The sequence below is a fragment of the Accipiter gentilis genome, chromosome 11, assembly GCF_929443795.1.
Source record: "Accipiter gentilis chromosome 11, bAccGen1.1, whole genome shotgun sequence".
Classification (NCBI taxonomy): Eukaryota; Metazoa; Chordata; class Aves; order Accipitriformes; family Accipitridae; genus Astur; species Astur gentilis.
Window position 1 is genome coordinate 2,939,366 of NC_064890.1, and position 25,168 is coordinate 2,964,533.

Below are 25,168 nucleotides of genomic sequence, written 5' to 3' on the forward strand. Positions count from 1 at the left end.
TTTTAGTCACAGAACAGCCAGATCCAGATGCAGTTTATATTGTAGGCTGAAAAGAAAATGTGTTATGCGTTATTAACATTATTCATCTCTTGGAAAGAAAATTACATGCCCAAAGGGGCTACGCTAATGGTAATTTTATGCTGTTATGATGTGGAAAATGGGATGAGGCACCAGCTCAGGCCCAGAGCTCCGGCATAAGCCTGGAGCTCTCCCCCCACGCCGCCGCCATTAGCGAGGCCTCGCTGAGGGAGGGCAGGAGCACGCCGCCCCTCCGCCCCAGCGGGACAAGCAGAGATAGCGGGAAGGGTGGTGGTGGGGGGGGGGGGGGGATCCCGAAAGCCCCCTCAGAGCGGGACCCTACCCCGGGAGAGCCGTGAAGGACCTACAGTTCCCCGCGCTCAGCGCGGCCCCGCAGCCGCCTCACAGCGAGAACTACACTACCCAGCGGGCACTGCGCGGGAGCACGGCTCCCGCCCTCTTCGCCTTCTGGCGCTAAGCATCATGGGACTTGTAGTCTTTACCCCGCCCGAAGTTTAGACCGAAAAAGTTTCCTCACCCTTTCCGGCTACCTCGCCGCTCTTCAGCGGGGGCGGGGTGTGTGTGCGCGGTTTCCATGGCTACGGCCCCGCAGCCAATAGGAAGCCGGGTTCTCCGCGCGGGGGGCGGGGTAGGGCGAGCGGCGGGCCAATGAAGGGCGGCCTTGTTGCGGGGCGCGCTGGCAGCGGCGGAGGGCGAGTCTCCTTGGGGCCCGTCCCTTGGTCGGCGGGCCTGGTGTGCGCCGGGCGAAGATGGGCGGCGGCGGGAGCAGCACCCGGCGCGTCACCTTCGAGGCAGACGAGAATGAGAACATCACGGTGGTGAAGGGCGTGCGGGTGAGAGCGGGGCTCCCCCCGCGGCTGGGCTTCGCTTCTCGCCGGTAGCCAGCGGGACACTCGCGGCCTGGCTCACCCTGGGCTGCCACCCCCCCCCCCCCCCCCCCCCCCTCCGCCCTCAGCTCGGCCCTCCCCAGTCTCCTCTCTCGTCTTATTTTTTTTTTTTTTTTGTGTCTCCACGCTGCTGGTTCCTGTCCCTGCAGCTCCGTCCCCTCACGCCTGGCGGTTGCTCTCCTCCGTTTCTATCCCCTCTTCTCGCAGTGACCTCCGTCCCTTCCCTGCCTCCGGCTCCGCTTTCTCAGGAGGGTTTTGTGCTCCGGTGCACTCTGGTCCTGGCAAGAAGCACGCACCGCGGGTGGGAAGCTGTCTTGGGAGAGCTTTGCCCCCAGGCTGGTTACCACAGCTGTGGGAGAGATGTGTAACTAGCAGAGCTTGTTTTGTCTTTCCCTGACCTCTACATCCATAAGAGAGCTCCTCCCTTTCCCATATTTTGCTCTCTTTCGTGCCGTATATCCGACTTCCTGTGTACCTGCAAAAGCATTCCCATTTTTTTTCCTGCTTATGGCATGCTGTTGCCTAGAATATACCAGAAGATAGTTTGTGAGGCGAGACACTGAGAAATCTTGCAGCTTAGAAACGTTTCAGTGGAAGACACTGTCGTTCATATCAGGAAGGATAATAAGTTGTCTTTTATTTTGTGTGACTGCTTCTAGGGAGGAGGAGTGTTGTGGAATGAACCACAGTAGTAACTGCTGCCTATTTCAGCATACTAGTATTTTCCACATTTAATGCTCTTGGGCAAACTGGTGACAGTAATGTAAGTGTTCACACCAGAGCTCATCTGCTCTGAAGCATGCTTAAATGCTGGGAAGGTCTATTGGAGTTTTTCTAAAATATCCTGGATCTTGAAATACTGGGAATAAAAACTGAATAATGTCATGGGTACTAGGAAAGCGTAGCTTCACTAGAATAATGTTAGTCAACAGAGTATCCGAAAGTGGGATATACATAACTGTTTACATACGTAAAACTAATTGTGTGAAGTTAAATTGAGAGTTTTGAGGACTGGGTTAAGAAATTTTATGCTGAAGGAATTTTACACTTGTGTATTTGATTACAGATTTTAGAAAAGTCTTTGTAACACAGATTTTTGCCAGAGATGTCATGCTGTAGATTTAGTAAAGAATTTGGTAATTAAAATTAATTCTCATGGGCAGTCAATACAGTGTGTTGATAGAGTTGGTGTTTGAGGAAACCAGTAGAAAGTTGTAAGTTGGAAAACAAAAGCTTTCATGTTATTACTACTTTACCTTCTGTTACTTTTTTTCCATGGGTTACAATAGATCTGAAACTGGACATTACTATTACTCTGATTCTGCATAATTTGTGACGGTATTTTTGTGTGTGCATGTGTCAACAGTAGAATGAACTTAGTGGTTGACTACACTTGCTATGACCACTTGTGTTGCACAATTATTTTGAGGGCTTGATTGGGATGAAGTTCCTCCTGGGTTAAGTGCTCTATACCTGCACGGCGTGATATTTGACTGTCATCCAGATGACTGAGAAAAGCAAAAAGGCTGATTAATTACCAGCAATGTGTCAAAGGGTGTTGTTTCCTTTACTGTTCCCTGTATCTTATATTTTGTCATATCAGTTTCTTGTGTTCTGAGAGAGCCAAAAAAATCTTGTTCAGTCTAATTGTTTGCACTCAGAGATGAACACTCACCCCACAAGTAAGGGGAAATAGAAGGTTTGTTTTGCTTTGCGGATAGAATTTTAGCAGCTGTCACATCTTATTTTGGGGCTCTATGTTTTTGGTTTTTTTTTTTAAAGTTTTACTTAGTTTTTGAGGTCAAGAGAGGGGTAATGGGGATAAAGGAGGAGATGCAGTCTGACTCTGGGTTCGGGGTTATATTTTTCAGCTATCTGACAGTGTCATTGATCGTATGAAGGAACCTTCTTCACCCAGTGGAAGACAGCAGTCTCAGCATCGATCATCATCTGGGGCAGGTATGCCCATGTTTTTCTGTTTCCTAATGTGAGGAAGAAAATGAAATCTGCCTTTCAGAGCATTGTAATGAACTAATTGCCATGTCGTAGAGGTGACTTTTTGACAATAACTTTTTTCTCATCTCCTTTTGAAGAAGGAAGTAGTTTGCAGGCTTTTAGAGGAGTTAAATTACTCTTTGTTTTCTTCTGACTGACATGAAAGTGTAAACCACAACTTTTTATTAGACTTAGTTTTCTATGGTATTTTCCCTTGTTAAAGACTTCTTTAAAAAAACAAACCAAAACCAACAGAAAAAGCAAATATCCATTCCAAATATGTATTGAGTTCTGAACTGAAAATTCTTGCATACTTAATCAACACTGAATTTTAGTATAGTGAGCTTCTGTTGAAATATACTTACGCAAACATTAAAAGAATAATGTGCTATTTTCCTATTGTGGAATGGTGGAAATAAGTCACATACAGTTTATACAGATCGATGGCTCAAAATGATGGCTTTGTTAACTTTTTGTATTTCATTATTGAGGCCTGTTCAAATGCATCAAACAGGCTTCGTGCCAGGCAGCCTGTACTCTAATTTAAAATACTTCAGCACAGTGAACACGATGTAGCTACTGAAGGAGTGAAAATGAATGGCAGAGATTGGAGCGTGAGATTTATGTTTGTCAACTATGTGAAACCTGTAAGGTTCAAGTAAGGCTTCTTATCAGTGCTCCAGAAACATTAATGATACCGGTATTCCCTAAGGGCCTTTTGCCTTGTTACTTAGAAAAAAATCCCACCAAAACAACACTCTGATTAAAAACAAGTCCTGTGGCAGTAGTGGGCCTTGCAGCAAGAGTTGAATGAACAGAATATAGCCTCTTTCTTTCATCTGAAGCACAGAAAGTTGGTTTCCTGTTGCTTAATTGAAAGTGTCTATGGTGTAGGTGTCTGTATCTGAGCTGGACTCCCTCTGTAGTCAGTAGAAAGAAAAAGACATTTTGGGGGACAATTCCTCTGGCTTGTTTGAGAATCCTGCTTCAGGATGAGCTGAATTGCTCTCTAGGAATTCCGGGGTGAAGAGTTCTGATGTAAGCATCTAAGGATGTCAAGTAAATCCAACGCAGGATGCTTTACAAAGATCGGGGCTCCCAAATGATGCTATTTTAGAGGTTTGTTTTTCCACTTTATGAATAGGAAGAATGTGGCACGGTGAAGGCAAGGAAAATATCAGTGCTAAAAATGACTTAAACTGTTAGCTGGCTTGTGAAATGTAGTTTGCCTAATAAAATTGCTTAGAATTTAATGCTTGATTAAGTGAGATTTGAATGGAGTAGGGCTGTAGTTTCATGCATGGACTGCCAGATTGTCCATCTTTATTCTTTTTTTTTTTTTTTTTTTTAAATAATAGCGTTCTCACTATGTACATGTATTTTACTATGGTGAAGAAATTATTCTAGATAAAGGATTTTTGTGAAATAATACTTGCACATCCTACCTACTTTCACAGCAGCGCTTGTTCCCTTTTCATCCTTGCACGTGAGTTATAGAAGTAGTCTTGTTAGAGTAAGCATCTGTGATTTTTGGGATGTGGTGACTAGAGATAAAGGCTGTAATACCCCAGCAATTCTTTGCTAATTCACAGTATGTACGTATCTTGATCCTTTATTTCGTTTTTCTTTGTGTGTTAGAAATAGTGCTTTTTTATTTTTTTATTTTTGTTTATTGAAAGTCTTAATGAATTACTTGACCGTTTGTGAGCTTGGGAAACCTTACGTGTATTTTTGCTTTAAGAACTAGTGATTTAGGTGAAGTGCTTGTATTTCCCCAGGAAAGTATAATCAGTGTTATACCTCAGTTGCTAAAATGATTTGTATTTAAGAGGATTAAATTATACTTAAGTACATGTTACCATACCATCCATTCCTCTTTCACTGAATGTTTTTTGATGAAGAATTACAAACTGTTGAACTTCTTTGGTGCTGTAGGAACAGTCAACCTCTTCGTTTATTTTGTAGCTACATCTAATTTGTCAGGAGTCTGCATTTGTCTCATGAGGTGTCATTACATGAAGGGTATTCACTTCAAAGCTAGTGCTCTGATCACTTAATATTGAACTATTCTGGTTAATGGCTGTGGGGGCTGGATCCCAAATCTGGGCATCTTCCTTCTGTGATGCAGCAATGCTGGGGCTTGGTTTCTTGGTAAAGCCTCTTGCACCATTAATTAGAGCTCTCTCTGGGCAGCTCCTCCTGTCCTGTTTATGAAGCTCATAATAGTGACTCGTTTTCCCTGACAGAGTGGATCACTCACTGCTTCTGAAGAGAGTTATCCGAGGATGGTGGTGTTTGGAGGCTGGCTCTGGCTTTTGGATTCCCAGCTGGGCAACTTTTGAACTTGATAGTTTGTTAGTCTACATTTATATCTTTTTATATTCTAGACAAATAACACTTTCCTACAAAAATAAAGAAGATGTCTAGAGGGAGAAACATTAGAGCTATTAAAACCAGCCCTTTCTTTATGTCAAGTCTTTGATAGCTTTTGGTAGAGGAATAATGGATTAGATTACATGAAAGAATGTGTATCTTGTTGCTTGCCAATATATGATGAATTTATTGACTTCAGTTTGGGGTCGGAAGATGAAATTACATACACTTACAATGAAATCTGACATCTAAATATTACGTCTTAAAGCATCCTAGCTTGCTTGGATCATTTTCTGACTTCTGAGTAATATTAAATGCACTAAAATATTTAACAAGTGTAAAATCTTTAAAGTATGTCTGTAATTCCTAAAGCAATATTGATGAAAAGTAATTTGGTCAGACAATGAGTTTGTGCTTTTTGGTTTTTTCTTTTTTTTCTTTTTCTGAGTGTATGTTATACCTAAAGCTTTAGTCAGAGCACACAAAGGGAATGGTTTAATTCATTTTAGCTTAGTGGATATCTGAAAAGCTAATAGTCTATTAAGGGGGAAAAAAAAAAAAAGAAGAGCAAATGCTTAAATTATCAAGAGTCTCTGCATCTCAGAGAGCCATTTTTTTCCCTTTGCAGAAAGAGATTACACTGAGGACACAGAGGATTTTTCTCTCTCTCTCTTTTTTTTTAAACTGTATTATTTGTTGTTGTTACTATACTGTCCTCATGAAAACAAATCAGTAAAGGATCCATGTCATAAAGTACTATATATTGTGTTGGTGTGTAATAAAATGAGCACTGCTGATGCCTTCTGAGAAATTGGGTTAGACCTTGCATGTTTCCAGTGGAGAAAGTCCTATTTCGTAGCTTTGTTCATTTGTGTGGAATGATGCCTTTTAATTGTGTACTCTGTTGTGTTTGTGTCTATGTCTTCGGTGGAGTTTCAGTGGCCCAGGGTATCTTGGCTCAGTTGGAAACATACAAGGAAGTATTGTTGAGATGTAGAGGAATGAGTGTTTGAAGAATTAGATTCTAGTTGGAGATGCAACCACGATTTAACTGAACTTCAGGAGAGCGAACTTCAGCTTATAAAGAGAGCTAGTTGGTGGGATCCCATAGGAAGCAGCTCTGAGGGATAAGATCAGGAAAGCTGTGAGGTCCTTAAGGACAACCTCTTCCTGGTGCAAGAACGGTCCATTCCAGTACTCAGGAAAATTAATAGGTATGTTGGGAGGCTGGCCTGATTAAACAGGGAGCTCATGGTAGAGCTTCAGCGTAAAAATGCAGTCAGCAGGAGGTGGAAGGAGAGGCAGAGTACTAAATGAGTGGATTTGTGGATGAGGGGTGGGCAGCAGGTGTCATTTACCTCGACTTCAGCAAGGTGTTCAATACTGTCTCTCCCAATATTCTTGTATCCAAGTTAGGATGTTGCAGTGTGGGTAACTGGACGACAAGTTGGGTTAAAAAAACGGGTTGGATGGTCAGGGTCAGATGGTTGTGGCTAATGGGTCATACTCTACCTGGAGGCTGGTATCGTGGGTTTCTGCAGGAGTTTGTCCTGTTTAACAGCTTTATCAATGTCCCGGAGGAGGAGGTAGAGTACATGCTCTTCAATGCAGATGACCACAAACTGGGGGGATGCAGCCAATACGTTTGAGGGCAGGGCTGCTATCCAGAGGGACCTAGAGTGGCTGCAGGAATGAGCCAACAGGAACTTCATGAAATTCCACAAGGACAAATGCAAAGTCCTGTACCAGGAAGGGAGCCAACCCCTTGCCACAGTGCAGGCTGGGGCCTGCCTGTCTGGGCAGTAACTGTTGAAAAGGAGCTGGAATGAGTTCAGCAAAGGTCAGCGGCTGGAGTGCCTTCCCTGGGAGGTGCAGCAAACTGATCTGGTCTGTGGACCGCTGGTAGCCTGGAATGCCGTGATTTGCATCTTGTAGAATAATATTGGGTTTGTTTTTAATAGTACACTTGTGGTTTTGTTTTGATTCCCCTCTGACCTCTGGGCATGTGGGGGGGAAGTTTTTTGAAGGATGCAGAGATATTTGTGAGAAGTACTGATGACTTGTGATATAGGCTTTTGGTCTGAAAATCTTGGAAGACTCTAATGTAGCTTTTATGGCCAGAATACATTCCGAAGAATATTTGGCAGTTTTGTTGAGTAAGGTTCATCCTACTGCTCTTGGTGAAGGAAGTAGATACATGGTGCTTTACATTGGCTTGTAGAGAAAGGGCAGCTTCATCAGAAGCTTCTGACACCCAGGCAGTAGCCTTTTCAGGTATATATTTTTTTTGATGTGTGATCTGCATTTGAGCAAGCTGTCTTGGGTGTTCTCGCATACGTGATGCTGCAGTGCTCGCTCCTGCTCTCATGTGGCTTGCTGTGTTGCCACTTAGTTGTCACTGAGTTTCCTGGAGATAACTTTATTTTCAGTGATGTATATTGATATTCTTTAGGTTAAAGGTTCCCTATTGATGGAAGTTTTTTATTATCAAAAGGTGAAACGTCTTGTAACTCACTAGACTGCTAAAGATGCCAAACTTTTAATGCTGTCACTGCAACAGCAAATCTTTAGTTGTGCCTGACATTCATGTCACTGGATTGCAGGAGTATAGGGAAGATAGAATTATGCATGGGAGTTGAAGCAAGTACTGAATAAATTAAAGTTCTCACTGTCTGTGTGACATGCAAGGTGTTCTGTGAACGCTTTCAGGTGGCTGGGTATGTCCTTGTAAAATGGTACTGAAATTAGAAGGAAAAACTAACAAATAATGCAACTTGTACATCTGTTTTTTTATTTTTAGTTCATAGTAATTTGGACTTCAGGGCTGTGGAAGGGCTTAGTTCACTCCATGTCCTCAAAGTACAGGATTAACCTCATCAAAAAGATGGTGCGTAATTAACGGAGGGTTGGATGGACATGGTAAGAATATTAGAGTAGGCAAAAAGCCCTAATTTAATTGTTTAAAAGTCTTGGATTGTTGAGATACACAATTGTGTTAGAGGAGCATCTAGAACCTTACAAATGCTCATCTTGCTTACAAACAGAAATTTTTGAAGGTGTGAATGAAAAAGCCTGAATGTGCCTGGGGCACTTCCCCATACTATATTCCCAACATTTGTCCAATTCAGAAGTAGCGTTTTGATTCTTCACTGAAGTACTGTCTTTGAGGTGTCATCAAGACTGCGCCTTTGGGCTGCCCACTTTAATTGCGTTTCAGGTGCTGATAGATCCAGTGGAACAGCACTTAACACCACATTTTAAACAAATGTCCAAAGGTAGAACAAGATTGGATGGGGAAAGATGTTGGAACTTCTCGTGCAAATGTCATATACTTAAGCTTATAGTCTGTTACAACAAACCTCATCTAACGCTCTCATGTCTGATCATGTCTGTCCCTATAATAAATTGGTGTCCAGTGATCTAAATCATCCAGAAACACTCCACAAGAAGAGTTTTGTACCAGCTTAGCTCCCGTAGTTGAACCTTGTCTATTCAGAGAAGGGAAGTGGGAGCACACACAAGAGCAATAGTGTCACTTCCTTTTTGGTGACGACCACCTTTTGGAACAGCTTTGCAGATTATGTCAAACTTAAGTTTTTCTTTTCTTAGTCAGCTGGTTAAGCAACTTCACCACCGGTCATTGAAGTGCTAGTGCAAGTGGAAGGGAATAAACCAGATCATGCAATTAACAGAGATGGAGAGCACAGACAGGGCTCAAGTGGTCTGGACTGTATCTTCAGACAGAGAGTGTTGCGAGATGAAGCAATCCTCAGGCTTTTGTAGACTGGAATTATTTTTTTTTCTTCTAACATTGAAATAATATTTTTATGCTGTTCAAGGAGGGATTAAATTCTTTTTTCCTAAACAAAAAAAAAAAAACTTTTACAGGTAAATTAGTAATAACAATTAAAAAAGCCAACCCAACTAGCCCCATGAAATACCTTATTTATATCTCAGCATAGTAGTGGACTGCATGAAATGCGTACACTTAAATATGCTCCAAGAAATGACATTTGTGTTAATATTAACCCTCCATGTGTGGGAGGCATTTAAGGCTAGAATTTCAGTAACTGATTCCTGTTGTGTCCCCCCCCCCTCCTTCTGTTCCCACTATTGCTTTATTTGTAGTTAATCAGTGTTTTAAAGGGAACAAAAGAAATGAATTCTGAGTTCGCAAGGGTTCTGCAAATGGAGGAATTGCATTTTTGAGAGCTTGTGGGATTGAGTTGTGTTTTGGGTTTTGTGTGGGGCTTTTTGTTTTGTGTTCCCTCCCCCCCCCCCCCCCCCCCCCCCGAGCATCAGGGAGAAAGCCAGTATATCCCATGAATATTGTCAAATATTAAGGGGACAGTTGATTGATTTATTTAGGGGTTTTCATTTTACAAATGATAGAGAACTTTTGATACTCTAGATGAAATTTAAAGAAAGAACACTCATGTGTCAGGTCCTGTTCTACTCTTATGCATAAGTAACTAGGTCTCAGGCCGAGGTAGATTCATTGAGATGATAGTCAGCTTCTTTTATAGTTCTTTCTTTTACAAATGTTTTTTTGTGTGTGGGGCTTTTTGCAGATAGGCAGAATTTATCTTTCAATGGGTGTTCATTTAGAAGTGTCATTTTTATTTCTGTATATTCTTAGAAACAGGTAATTCTTATGTACCGCATACTGTGTGCTTTTTGGTCTCAAGTGGATTTGTTGAAATTAAATTTCATGCTATTCTGCTTAAGGCTGCATGTGCTCTATTAGGGTTTACTGAATGCAGACGTTTGCTCTAAAAAATCTTTCGGAGTAGTTGTGCAGTACACATATAAAGCAATTTTTGTCGTAGCTAGTATAACAAACATATCCAAAGTATTTGCTTAGAAATGGCTTGTGAGTTAGAAGTTAGAATCACCTGCTTTTTGATGTGGAAGCACAAGATTTGTGCATGCTAAAACATAATCTTCCAGTACTTAGCAGAAAATCATGTTGAAAAACAACTGTTGGTGGCTGGCATGTGATTCTTGTGTTAATTTATAGTGCTGCAATAAGCTTAATTAAGAAAACCAGGGAAACTGTCTCCAAAAACACAGAGAAAAGAATTTAACCTGGGAATAAAAGATTGTGCACAGTTCATGGAGCCCATTGTAAAACAGCATGTAGTAATGAGTTTTAAGGACTAAATGGTTATGCATTTATGCATGGAATATGTGCCATTGCCTTTTACTAGTTCTGAGTACTGAATTGTTTGTAGTTAAATCCTGGCAAAGTTTTAGACCTTTGAGCATAGACAGTCAGAGCCTAGCCTTAGGCTAAACTTTTTGAAAATGCCGCCAGAGTTTATCAAATGTTCCTGAGGCAGACTTGTGGAAAGACAGTGGTTTTTTTTTTTTTTTTTGTGTGGTTTGTTTTTTGGTTTTTTTGTTTTTTTTGTTTTTTGTTTTTTTTTTTTGAGTTTTGGGGTTTGGTGGTTTTTTTCATGTTAGAATTAAATAAAAATTATCTGGTAACATGGGGGTTTTTTTCATCCTTTTTTTTTTCTTTTTCATTTTTTCTTAATTTCAGTTACATTATCCATTAGAAATCAGAATGTGACAGAAGATGATGCCTGTTGGCACACATTTGTTGCAGGCCTTGTTGGAAATCTCCCATGTATGTTCTTGCAGAAATCAGAGTTCACACTTGCTCAAGTTCTGGTTCATATTGAGAGTTAAAAGTCCTGAAGGTTGCCAGTAGTAGGCATTGAACTATTTAATATTTCCTCTGAAATTTCAGCCTTTTGACTTCTCTAGTACGTGCTGTGCCTGAGCACCAGAATAAAACCGAGCTATTTCTCCTTTGTCCTTCAGAGACCTTCCTGGGATTATAGGTCAAAAAGACCAGATAGCTGGCTAAGATAAAAGGGTATGTAATTTAAAGGATTGTTAGAATAGAAGTCATTTGGAGCAGTCTGAATGATTTTGCTATCTTAAAGAATAAAATCAAAAATATTGATATTTTTAATGAAATAAAACCAATGACTAAATTAGAACTGTTTGCTTTCACCAGTATTAGTCTTGATAGCACTATGCAAGGAAATTGCCATTCTGCTATATAGCATCCTCTCTGGTTTTATAGTAAAATGTATTCTTATCAAAATTGTCTCTCCACTGACTACAACTGTCAATAAAATGAAGTGAGGGACTGCTATAAAGGGATAATGTATCAAAATATTTCTAAACCAAGCCTCCCAGGAACTGGTAACAGATAATTGTGCAGGACAAGGAGACCTCCAAATAATAAAACCTTGTGGTTTTAATAGTAAACGCTACTTTTCTTTCCATCACAATTTATTTACCAGTTAGAGAATTTTCAGTGTGATATTAAAGAATACTTCAAATGTGTGGTTTATCACATTAAGATGAAAAGCTTTCTTTTATTCTTTGATCTTCAGGCTACAGCAAAGTGTTACTAAAACTCATCACTTGTCAGATCAGGTAGGTTAAGTATATTGTATAGTGCTGCTTCTTGAAAGCTTTGTACTATTTGTTTTTTTAGTTAAACAGAAGGTAACCACTTGGAGACCTTTTCATGTGCCTCAGGGGAACAGTATGCAGTTTCAGCTACTGCGATGATTTATTTTTTTATTTTTTTTTTTTTTCCCCCCCAAGGCTGGTTTGCATGTGTATTGAACTCCTTGATTTTCAATGATCCCATGTTGAGATATATTACTAAAGTTTTGGGGAACACCAGACTGAAAATTGCAGTTTCCAGGTAATAGTACCTGTTTTTTGAAATTTAAATTTAAAAAATGGAGTAAGGACGTTCTTTCTTCCCTTTGCTTGCAAGGTTTGTTGTGTACCTCTGACAAAGCTTCATGAAACCAGTTTATCTGATTCTCATTTTTAGCTTCATTAACTACATTTGATTTCACCTAATGTTAATCATCTGAAAAATAGGCATCTAATCTAAGCTAGGCATTTAGGCTAGGGGTGAGATATGGTGGTTTGTCCTGTCCTGTGAAAACCTTCTATATCTCGTTAAACTCTCGAGCTTATACAGAAGGAGTTAAGTGGTTCATCCAAGATGCTTGATTTTTTTTTTTCTTCTTCCTCTTTTTTTTTTCTTGTCTTTTTGGTGAGAAGGAGGCAGCTTATCATAAGAGAAAGGACTCAATTATCCCTGATGTTACAAAGTGACATTTCTCAACAGGGGGAGATGGCACTGAGTATTCTGAAATTTAAGTAGAAAAAGTAGTATCTGCAGAAATTGGTAGAAAGAATTAATAAAGGCAGTGATTATATAGAAAAGTGACTTCAATGCTAATCAGAAACCTAAGGAAACTGTAATTTTTGGAGAAGCAGCACTGGATATCACATTACATCACTTTGTCAACTAAGTTTTAACTGAGTCTGTTTCTGTGCCAATCTGTCTGTTGAAGAGATTGCTGAACACATGGGCTCCTTTTAACCTGCTCTGTCATATGCAGAGGAGAGGAGAGAATGTTTTACTCAAAGAAAAAGTGAACCTCATATATTTCTGAATTAACCTGAAGCTTCTTTGCTGACAAAGTACTCTTTCTCCTTAGGATTTTCGTATCTGAACTCTTGCTTGCTAGAACAGCCTCTTCCTTTCTCCCTGCACTTTTTATTAAATTCCTGAATTCAATTTCTAGTATTTGAGACACTACTAGCTCTTGCATTTGCTCGTTCATGCTGTGTTAATGTGCTACTTGGTGACTACTCAAGGCAGTTTATTCCTAGAATGGAGTTGCATCTGCTTGGTTTTGGCAATACTGCTTCTCATTGCATCCTTCTGTAGTATCTTGTTTTCCTTACTGCAAGCAACTTAGAACACTAAAAAGCTATCGGTGGTGGAGGTGGTGTAAATATTACATCAGTTTAGAGACCAGTCATTTTAAAAGAGTTGTTTTTGTTAGCAGATCTCATTACCTGTTACTAAAAATGTAGGTGTTGGATTGTTGTTGTGAGAATTATAAACATTTCAGCATTTGTCCTTTATTTTTGTATAATTTCTGAATAATGAAAATAGTCAAACATCATAGTTTCATATTGTTTACCATCAGTTTTCAGTTATTATTACAAGCAGTATTACAGTGCTAAATATTGGGCTGAAAATACTTATGTTACCACATTTCAAAGTTGACAATACTGTAGCTGTCTGCTGACAAATCCGGTTTTGCTGAAGTTGTAGGAAGACACTTGACAATGTTTTGTCTGTCGCTTCCACTTTCCTCAACAGAAACATACCCTTGCTCCTGTGCGAGGAGTTCAAGTGCCCTTGATACTGTTGTGGTGCATATATTTGAAATGTGTACATTGGCTATTTCTAATCTGACTTCTTGTGTCCTACCATTAATATTACATGAAATTAGTGTTCTGTCACTTTGCTACTAAAGCTTGACTTTCAGATTATTCTCTAAAATAAACATGCTGCTCTATGGGGTGTAGGAAACTGGAAACATTATCCTCAGGACATAAGAAAATACTTGCAGATTCTGCTGCGCTTCCCTTTTTAAGTCAGTAATTTTCATTTACGGGACCTTGTTACAAATGCTGTTTAAATTCTTTTCCTTGTATCCTTCTCCAGTCAGCAGTGATGAGACTGAATGTGCTGTAGTTTGCATCTGAGCAGAATAAACAAACTCTGGAATTACTGTTTTCTCTGCACTGATACAAAACATCCATGTATCAGCCTGTTGTTATAACTTGAATGAATGAACAGGAGATTAGATTTGAGCACACCACAACAGCTGTTAAAGATCCACTTATTTATCACTGCCGGCTTCTTTGTACCTAATTTAGGTGAAGTGATTGCTTTCAGACTTTGTGCAGAGTTTCAGTGCCCATGTCATCGATAAATAAAATTATGACTTGATATGGAGATGGTTACACCTTTTTTTGCTGAATATTCAGCTTCTACTGGAAAATTTTTACTCCATTTAAAATTTAGTGCTAAGTTGTTAGATTGCTTTAAATGTAAAGTGTAGAAGTTTGGCATCTTGATTTATCTTTCCATGCAACTCCAACCACTGAGAAATCTGGTTAATAGGATCAGCAAATGTATTGATGAGTGTTATCTTTGGGTGAAACACTTTTTTTTTTCCTTTCATTAACCTTTACCTGTAAAGATGCACTTTCACTGCTTGTTTTTTTCACAGTATCGTTGCATTATGGCCTCTTATGTAATTTGTTTTTATCTTCCCTCTTTCCCAGAATAACTTTCAAAGTTATTAACCAGTTTTATCCAAACTAGTCAGAGAGGTAGATTTCTCAAGGGTAATTAATTTATTTACATGTTATCTGAAAATTTGCAAATGGATTGGTGACAATAGTACTATTGCAGTGTTTCCTGATATGATTATTGACCAGCATTATATATATCATAGATTATCTTCATACTGTGGAACTGATTTGCAAAGTGAAAATAACTGCTGGTGTATCCTCCAGTGCATGTTGCAACTTACTTTATTTGAACTTTAAGGCTTTTGTTCCACTCCTAGAAATTTCCTCAAAAGTATGTGTTCAGGACGCCTGGGGGAAGCTCCTTACTGGATGTGGGTCTGCTGCAGTATGGTTACAAAGGTCTCTCTTTCCAGCAAGTACCCATACTTTTTCCATCATTATTGTCATATTCTTTTACCGTCATTAGTGTGTTTTCCTAGTTTAATTGTAGATTTGCCTCTCTGAATCCCATATCCTTCCCCTTCCACCTTATCAGTGCTTTGAAATTTCTGTGTTCATCTTTCCATCCTCCTTCTTACCAGATTTCTTCACCAGTCCCTTCCCTTCAAAAAGGCTGGTCTCCTTGGCCAGGAAGGGAATGGTACCTCTTGCTGTGTCCACTTGTGTGTAACCCGGTTTGGAAAAAATTCAGAGCATCACTGGTGAGAAAGGAAAGATGGTTTGATGATAGGGTTGAGCTTGGAGGATCTCCAGGAGGATATGCAGAGACTTGCAGCAAGAGCTTCTGCAGCTGTACCTGATGCATATAGAATCATAGAATCATTTAGGTTGGAAAAGACCCCTAAGATCATCGAGTCCAACTGCAGGGGAATGCTGCTGGAGAGTTTCAAGACTGTGGAAAAGCCTATACGTCAGTGAGCCTGGGGGATTTGGTCAATATGAAGTGGGGAGATGCTTTGGGGCAATGCAGGCAAATAGGCCAGACTAGGTTTTGGAAGGTCCTGGAGCTAGCGGTTGTGCTGCTGTTCTGGGTGTGCTTTCTGATGCTTGGCTGTCACATGCATTTGAAATTCAGCAGCTGAAGGGAAGGAACGGGGTGCAGAAAGTCACCATTCTTTGAGAACAGCAGTGGGATAGGACAAACGAGCAGTTGCTCCCCTCTTTAGTAAAATTCAAAGATAATTCTTAAATTTGATGTGTTGTGATAGCTTTAAGTAACAGAGTAACTGCAAATTAGCAGTGGATGCAGGCGTTGGTTTGTGATCATACTAGTACAGGATGGTTGTTTGGAACCACAGTTTTACAGTATTACCTACTGTGTGACCCCTCAGGAGGCTGGGAGACAGGCAAATTACGCCCTATTACAGGACAGGTGGGCAAAACTCTCCTATAGTATGTTGTGCTACTGATCAGTCGATACAAGCGCGCTGGTAGGCAGTCACTGTGTGCATAACTCTGGGCCAGCTGTAAAATTCACCTTCTTTGTTTAAATAGTACAGTGACACGAGAGAAGGTAGGGTTATTGTCTATGTAAGAGGAATGGAACATAAATCCACAAGAAGCCACGTTATCATTAATTAGTTGCTTATGGGAAGGAAAATACTGTTGGTTTTTAATTTCACAAAGCAGGGAGAGAATTTCCTTTGGTATTTGGAGCTGTGAGTATGCAGCTGGCTTTTGAAATAGTGTAAGCAGTAGTGAAGCGGTTGAATGTCAGAAGGCTGATGAAGCATCATCATCATGAAACTGTATCCTCCAGCAAATACCAGTTTTCTTTCTTTATGCTTATTTGCCTTGCCCTCTTTCTCTTGATTGGTTGTTCAGGTTGATTTGGTACAAAAGGACAGGTTCTATCATAGGCCACGATAAGATCTTTTGAAGTTACCAATATGTGAGTGTGAATGGAACACAAAATTTCAGTTTAGGTTGAAAAGTTAGGTGAATAGAAATTTATATTTTGCAAACATTTATCTGTAAAAAAGAAAAAGGAAAAAAGGAGTGGGTTTTTTTCCTTATAAATGTGTACAGTTATTTGCACTGTGTGTATGGAATGCACAACATCAGAAAATAACATTATTCTTTATTCCATTACCTATTCATGTTAACTCGTGCCATTCAGTCACTCATTAGAAGTCTTCACTTAATCTTCTTTGGGTAGCAAGGCCCGTTCCATATGCTTTGAACCACTTTGGGTAAAAGCAGGGCCCCCTACCCCACAAACAGTTGGCACATGGACATTTGACAATAAAATTCAATGCCTGGAGCTACTCTGAGCTGGTATTCCCAGCAATGGACAGGTATGTGAAAATATCCTCAACAGAGGGCTTTCTGATTCAGAGCGATTAGCAGCTTTGTGAGTCTTCTTATTCCTATCCAAAGCGACTGCAGTCCAAAGCTGTAATTGGGTAAAATTGACTTTTCAGTGCCACTGATAGTGTGCAATCACAGCTGGAGAATCCTCTTTAAAAATGCTGGTAGTAGATGAACTGAACATCAAAATTTGCTATTTATGTAGCCTTGGCAGTACGGAGAGTCCCATTTGGGAGTGCTGGCCTGTGCAATAGCAGCTAGTAATTCTTTGCTATTAATGGTAACTTCTAAATGTAAAACTAAAGAGATGTTTTAGTTTATAAACACTTTTACCTAGTGATTATGTGTAGAAATACATAATTACTGCACTGTCTTCTATAGTGGTAGAAGACATTCATTGAAATACATGTGGTGAAAGAATTTAGAAATTATTTTGTCCAAGAAAATAAAAGGGTTACCGGTAAATTTCCCCATACTGTAAGATAAAATAGCTTTACAATAAACTTATGAACCATAAAGATCAGGAACTGGACAACTTAAATTGTCCTGAAAGCACACTGCATGCTTAATCCTGTTGAAAGCAGAATAATAAAATCTTTTCTATCATTGCTTACAATATGATTATTTTTTTAAATGTTGAATTATGGAATCCTGATGCTTTTATCCATTGTATTCAACAAGAAAAGCCTTACAGTGTATGTATAGTAGGAATTACTAGCACAGACAGCTGGAATAGCAAGTCTCTCAACTGATGTATTCAATCTAAGGGTATTCTGCCAGTGATAGCCTTGTAAAGGTATGTGATGCTTTTAATTATTTAAAATGAACAGGACAGCAAAATGACTTACAGCTAAATAGCTGCTGAAATAAGTTATTTCATATATATACACTTGTATTACGAAGGTGGGTGAGAAGGATGGCTTATTAAGAAGGTTTGGCTGAAATTATTCACAACCTTGTAAGGGCATTGAGAACAAATTTAAAAGTTATAGTAAAGCTTCACATAGTCATGTAGCTGGCAGAGCAGGAATTCCTAGCAAAAATAAAAATTAGGTACATTTTCTGTTAACTGGCTTCTTTAACTCAATCCACTTATTGGTTGTAAATGGGTGATTTTATTAGTTGTCATATGTTTCAAGATATATTGCCCGTATTTCGTGTTTCTTCTGTTGCAGTGCTTCCCTGTGTCTGTCACCTGTTGTATCTAACTTAAGTCCTCTAAGACAGGATGTTTCGTCTCTGTCAAGCATGCGTATCTTTTGTAACGATTTCTAAGTTTCTGGAAGAAAATTCTTGACAGATTTTTTGAGGATTCACTATACTGCATTGAAATTCCTATAACACTTTTTTTGAATCATCATGAAGTCTGACGGAAGAATCACACAAACATCCAATTTTAAATTTGTGGTGAGAACCTCTGTCTATTCTGCCACTGTGATTGTCGTGACACCAGGACACCTCTCCCTTCTTGCATTCAGGGCTGACAGTCTGAGCTTAGCATGAATAGGGGAGAGGATGTGTTTTCTGGGCGATACGAAAACCCAGACTGAGTGTTGTGTAAGGATTTTGTAGTGGAAGAGCTCACGCTTTTATTGTTAAGCCATCGGTGGCTGGAAGGGCTCTCTGTGCAGGCTCTTCGGTGCAGCAGGATGGCCTTGTCCTGCACAGAGCTTTGCTCATCTGCCCTTGCTTCTTGACTCTTACCACTTTATTCTCCTATACTCCATTTCTCCTTTGTTTAGTGGTTAAAAGATCTAAGTTTAGCCTCAGGATTTTGTATTTTTTAAATTTCTGTCTTTCTGTGGATTGTATACATCCATTTCCATTTACTTGATTTTTCTGTTAGATTATTAGAATGTAACCTTGGACATGCTGGGGAGTAATGAAAATTCTCTGCTTTTGTAGTTTAGGTGCAAATTCTTGTTAAATATAACTGTTAAGCACAGGCAGATAGAACCCAATTTGAAGAACAGCAAGGGAAAACCTTGTCATCCTGCTCTCCCCTGTTTTTTCCAGCCTCCCCTCATAAGTTTGTTCTGGAATTTACTGCTACAGTTACAACAATAATGGGATACTGAAAAGAGGATGTTCCAAACATAATATGAATTAACTTTGCTTTGTTATTTCTAGATCACGTACCATCTTGTTGCTAATTTAAATTAGTATAAATCGATTGATATCCACATTTCCATTGTAAAATAGATAATGTAATATATATGCAAGAGTGCCTTTGGAAACTAAAATATTAAATATTTTTAAATTATGCACACTTAATTGCATTGTTTTTGTATTTAATTATCCTATGAGCTTGTTTAAGTATTGCTGCACGTTACCAATATTTAACAGTTAATACAAATTTCTGTCCTTGGAGGCGTGCTTTATGTTTGTACTGAATCCATGATTCTAGGAAGTGCCTGTAATTCTGAATTGAAATTGAAGAGTTGCTGTTTGTGTTGGTAGTTAAACTTGTATGAGTTTTAAAATAGAATTTATTCTTAAGAATGCTATTCTTTAAAAAGAATTAAATTTAAAAACCCCCAACCACCAGTGTAAATGCTGACCACACCTGATCCGTGGCTCATAATAAAAAAATTCGGGATATGTGTAATAAGGTCACTCATGAAAGCATCTGTTCTGGCACACATAGATACTTGTTTCTGATAGTTCAGTTGTACATACCACAGTAAACTTCCTGAGGGTGTCTAAGGGATTCCTTTGTTGTTGAGAGAGATAGCGAGAGAAACAGATGCTTTGGTCTTTAAAGCAAATAACTTATTTCTGGAGTTTTTTCTTTAGTGCTGGTGGAATGAAGGGATGGTTCAGTATTTCTTCCATTGAGCCTAAGACTAATTTGGACTATTTATAGGGTTAAAGACCGGGTACAACAGTGTTTGAAACCCACTAAATTTAAAAAAAAAAAAGTTGTATGCGGGGAATATTGATGTACTAACAGTTACAACATTTCCTTGTTTCCTCTTGTGTGCTGCTACCAGCAAATCCAGCCTCTTTCAAAAATAGTGATTAAAGAAAGAAGAGTATATTTAATGATGTCATTGACCTACCACCTAATTTAAGTGCACTAAATGTATTTGCTGCGGCTTTAATCAATATTTAAATCATACAGTTTGATTTCAGAACTAGAAGCCTTAACTATTTTCTTTAGTGTGCAATGAATATTTATATGGCTTTCTTAAAAACTTTTGTTTTTAGGAGTCCAGGATAAGAGTTCCTTGTCAGTGTTACTGATATCCAAAGCAAACTAAAGTATGTAATTCTACCAGTAAATTTTATGCTCATAAGAGTTACCTGATTGACAGCTCTGATGAGCTGAAGCTTCTATGTACATACAGACAGCACACAGCATGGGGAGGTGTAGATGGACTGTCTTGCATTGATTTACCACTGCACTTTAACCTGGACCTCAAGTAACCTATTTCAGGGGTGAGACAAATTTTGTTTCTATGGTTAGCCGCTTGAGACAACTTTGAGAATGTCAGGAAAGGTAATACTACATTCTTGTTGTTTAATTGAATAAGAAACAAAGTATATACTTTTTTTTCCTGGTCTGGAGGAAATTATGCTACTCAAGTGCCTGTCATTTATATAGTTGGCTACTCTTTTTAAATTAAAGAGTAATGGATTTGATATTTTGTCTTTTCTCTGCTGTTCAACTTAAATGGCTACCGTTGATATTTTCTGTGTGATGTATGAAATTTAGATATGGACCAAACTGGAGTGTTTATTAAGTAGAGAGACTAAATTGAGGGTATTTGTGAATATTATAATAATTGCATATTATGCATCTTAAGTTGGAATGTAGGTGGGAAAAATGTTTTAATTATGAAAGACCCATAATGTGTTTATAAGCCCACAGCTTGATGTTGTGAAGGTACCAGTTGCTGAAGTATGCCTTCTGATTCAATATTTATGACTGTTAATGCACAGTTAGGAATTTTCCTTGTGACATCTTCATTAACTTTAATGTCTACAAAGCTGCAGTTGCCCTGCCAGCTACTGAGACAGATGATGGGTTTAAAGACAGCCCTAAGGTACGTTGTCCCAAGTGAGCTGGTTAATGTTCATACTTAATGTGCACAGGGACATGAGAACTGCCTTGTTGGATCAGATCGATGGTTTGAATGCCCTGATGCTCTGTTGTCAATACCAGATGCTACAGAGGTGAATGCAAGAAATTCTGCAGTAAGTAATTGTAAAATAGTTTTTCTAGCAAAAAAGAAGTCTTCCTGTTTCTGGCAATGGTCGGTACATAACTTGGAGCAGTGTTCTCCAACTCCATTTCACGTAAGTTTTCTTTAGTCTTTTTTTAACCACCCCTTGATTTTACTTGCTTTTCAGTTCTGCAAAAAGAATTTGACAATATATTGTCCACTGTGCATTTCAAATATTACAAAAGTAAAGATTTTTTTTAAATGCTGCCCTATCAGCTTTGTTGTGAGCCTTTTTAACAATGCGGGATGGAAGAATGAATAGAAACCTAGAGCTGCCTATTTATACATTATTATATTCTATATCTTGTCTCTTCTCTGTGTTGAGCCATTTCAGGTTTTCTTTCCATTATCTCTACGTGCTTTCCCAAAGGAAAAGAGTTGTGTGGTAGTGCCATACATTCACCACTTAAGTTAATAGATTCAGAAGTTACCAGAAGGCATTTCATCGAAATCTAACTAAGGGGGACTGAAGGACTCAAGGCCCTGATACTTCTATAGGTTTGGATAAATCAAGGGCTGGGTAGAAAAGAGTAAGACAAACGCCTTGATGGAGAGAAGATCTTCAGCTGCCTGAGCTGTTTTGCTGAAGGTTTACCACTCCACACATAGGCTGTGGCTGGCAGATTGGTACGTGTTCTGCAAAAGCAACTACAGTCTGTGCTGTCTATTGCCAAGCTAGGAGACAGGAGAGAAAGCTGAAGTTTGGAGGCTGGAGAAATGCTCAAGGAAGACAGTGTCGTAGGGACAAGAAAGATTAGCTTGACTTGATGTGAGGGGGCAGAGAAATGTGCAATGTGGATCTTTGAGAAACCAGCCTATGTTAGTGCTTCTGATGCATGCCCCCCACCCCACCCCCCAAAAAAACCTCTCAATTTTTCTGTGCTTTGTTTAGTCAAAGATTAAATTTTTTTAATGTTTCCCCTTTACCTTAAAAGAAAGAAAATGTTAACTTAAGCTATTGGACAAAATAGTTCGGAGAACGTTTCAAAGTGATTATTGTGTTAAGACCATAAATTTTGATGGAACTGAAATAGATCTCGGTGAAGCTTATCCTTGGCTTTAACTGTTGTGTGGAAAGACTTATACTGTGCTTAAGGAAGTGTAGAGGTGCATCATTTTATATCTGTTTTTCATATTCTTTCTCTCTAATTCTTTATATATTCTATACTTGGACCTTCTTATGTTGGACCTTCTCTTCCCTTTCTACCTTCTCCCCTTTCATGCCCAGCTGGCCATTAAACAAATTGTCTTTGTTTGATACTCGGGACTTACATGTGATTATGGCTGATTAAAACACCAAGCAAAATGTAAGATAAAATCGCATTATGCTTTTCAGTGTGTGTGACCATTTTTCAAAACTGAATTTGTATACCATTGTGCTGTTCAGCTTGCTTGGCCTTATTTTCTTCATTTTAAAGTTTTCCAGTTTTACAGAGTCTTGATTAAAATGATTTTAGACTATTCATGTGCAGAGCTTAAAGTCTCTGTATAGCTTTCCCATTGCTACTGCTTTCTGTTCTTCGTTTTGTCTTAGACTGTTTCTAATCCATGACAGCAATTTACCACTCGTTTTATAACTATGCTTTCCTAACAGCTTCGACTGAGTACTGATGTATAAAATGAACTGAATCACTGTCCTGGTTTCAGCTGGGATAGAGTTAAATTTCTTTTTAGTGGCTGGTATAGTGTTATGTTTTGGATTTGGTATGAGAAGAACGTGGATAACACACTGATGTTTGCAGTTGTTGCTGAGTAGTGTTTAGACTAAGTCGAGGATTTTTCAGCTTCTCGTGCCCAGCCAGCGAGAAGGATGGAGGGACACAAGAAGTTGGGAGGGGACACAGCCAGGGCAGCTGACCCAAACTGGCCAAAGCAATATTCCATGCCATGTGACGTCATGCCCAGTATATAAACTGGGGGAGTTGGGCAGGGAGGGATCGCTGCTTGGGAACTAACTGGGCATCACTCAGCAGGTGGTGAGCGATTGCATTGCGCATCACTTTTTTTGTATATTCCAATCCTTTTATTATTATTAATGTCATTATTGTTATTATTATTAGTTTCTTCCTTTCTGTCCTATTAAACTCTTCTTATCTTGATCCAGGAGTTTTATTTTCCTGATTCTCTCCCCCATCCCACTGGGTGTGGGGGGAAGTGAGTAAGTGGCTGCGTGGTCCTTAGTTGCTGGCTGGTGCTAAACCACGACAGTCGCACATGCAGCTTCTCATTTGCTGTCTTGTTGATGCATTCAGACGCTAAAGATTGTGCATTCTGGTTTTGTGTATCGTACCCCTGTGTTAGTCCTCTGGATTGCACCCAAGTCATGTACTTAGTTTAAATGGCATGGGTTGTCCTTCCTTGTGAGTTGTTTATTTGAAGGCAGAAGTAGCCAGTGTAGCCCCAAATGCATTGCAGAGCTCCCTGGGTGAAGGAGTGGTGGTCTGAAATTTGAGAGGGGAGGCCGAGGCACCTGGACTGGTTAGGCTTGGAAGTATTCTTTCAGCAAGGAAGTTATTGTTAAGATGGAACCGGCCTCTTCATGGTGGTGCGTGGCAGGAAGACAATAGACAAGAGGCATGCGTTGAAACAAGAGTGCTTTTGTCCTGTGAGATGCTTTTTCACCATCAGGTCAGTCCCATATCGAAACATGTTGCCCAGAGGGGCTGTGCTGCTTCCATCCTTGGAGGTATTAATGTAGAAGCAAATTTTTATCTTTTTAAGGAAAATGGTCAAATGGCCTGGATGACATCTGTATGATTCTGTTCTGGTCTTTGACAAGTTTCTCTGTGAAGGATGCCCTGTTCACTGGATACCTCTTTTCTTTTTTTTTTTTTTGTAGCAAAGCTGAATGAAAAGTAGAACTGGTTTAGAACTGGTTTTTGCGTTAGTTTTGTTTTTTTGTAAATTCATTTTCTGAACATTATTTAGCTAAGTATTTTCTAAAAGATGTTTGATTGTATCAAACCTAAGTGTCTCTTCATTAATAACTTAATGCACCTGCCCTTTCAAGAGGATTTAGTTAAGGTGCCTGATAATAAATGCTGTTTCCATTAATGATTTTTTTGAAAATGCAGGACTAATGGGCAGATTTCCAGCTCTGCAGGCTAGAGGCTATTTGATTAATTTTTCTGTATTTGTATTTCTGATTTCTCAGGCTAACCTTTTTGTGGCTGCAGGTGTCTGCTTTACCTAACGTGTATTGTTTGCGGCTTTAGGTGCTGCCTTCTTGCTGTAATCTTAGTATCATGCTGAATGCTTTTTCTGTGAAGCAACTGCTTTAGAGTGAGAGCAAGGGCAGAGGAATTGGAGGAAAATGCTGGGAGAGTAGCTGAGCTGCACATACCCTTGTGCACCAACCTACAGTAGACCTAGGAGATAAAATTGCTGACTGCTTCTCAAGCATCGTTGTTGTCATGTGAAGCTCTTGGCTTTGCTCTGCCACTGTTAATGGGTGGCCTTTGAAGTTCAAGATGAAGTGCGTACTATATAGCTGAAACCTCAGTAACTCTTGGTAAGTGTGTAAGCTCTTCAGTACCCTTAGCTTCTCTGACTTCATCAGTTGTCCCTGTAATTATTCGGAGTGTTTTGGACCCTGGGAAACATATCAGGTGTATACTTCCTTGTTCATTTGATTTTGAAGCACAAATAAGGAATCAATTATATGTGGCAGAATAAGCCTCTTCTCAGGTTTGCCAGAAGGGCATTGGATGGATAGGAATCTCGGTGTCTTCCCCGTCTGGAAAGGCTGAATGGAGAAGTGGTGAAATAAGGGCATGCAGGGAATGCTCTTACGCTTCCATCGCTGCCAGCCTGTCCTGCGTTCCTTTCAAAATAAAACCCTGTCCCAGTGAGACGTACTTTCACACCCTTTCACACCCTTTCACTCTGCAGATCCATCTGAAGGCATAAAACCAACTGGAATGATTTGGTAGAAAACTTGAGTAAATGTGCTGTAACTTTTATTCTCAAAGTTGCCTTTCTTCTGTTTGTTGGGCATGGTCAGAGGTTTTGACCAATACATCTGTATTGGACATAATTTATAGTTTCTTCAGATCTCGTCTTTGGCTGTCTTGTCCTCTTTCTTCCATGCTCTTGGAGCTTTGTTTTAAATGTTGAAGAAGCTGAATTTACCTTTTTGTGTATGTGCATAGGGAAGGGAAGCTAAGTGAA

At 39.4% G+C, this 25,168-nt stretch overlaps 1 protein-coding gene across 2 annotated transcripts in view; it reads left to right on the forward strand.

The window, feature by feature from the left end:
- Positions 1-708: 708 nt before the first annotated feature.
- CHCHD3 (coiled-coil-helix-coiled-coil-helix domain containing 3) overlaps positions 709-25,168 on the forward strand; it is a 155,012-nt gene continuing 130,552 nt past the window's right edge. For both annotated transcript variants that reach the window (XM_049813741.1, XM_049813742.1), the window contains exons 1-2: positions 709-872; positions 2,798-2,885. In XM_049813741.1, coding sequence (XP_049669698.1) covers positions 789-872; positions 2,798-2,885 — 172 coding nt within the window. In that variant the 5' untranslated portion in view covers positions 709-788. The remainder of the gene's footprint in view (positions 873-2,797; positions 2,886-25,168) is intronic.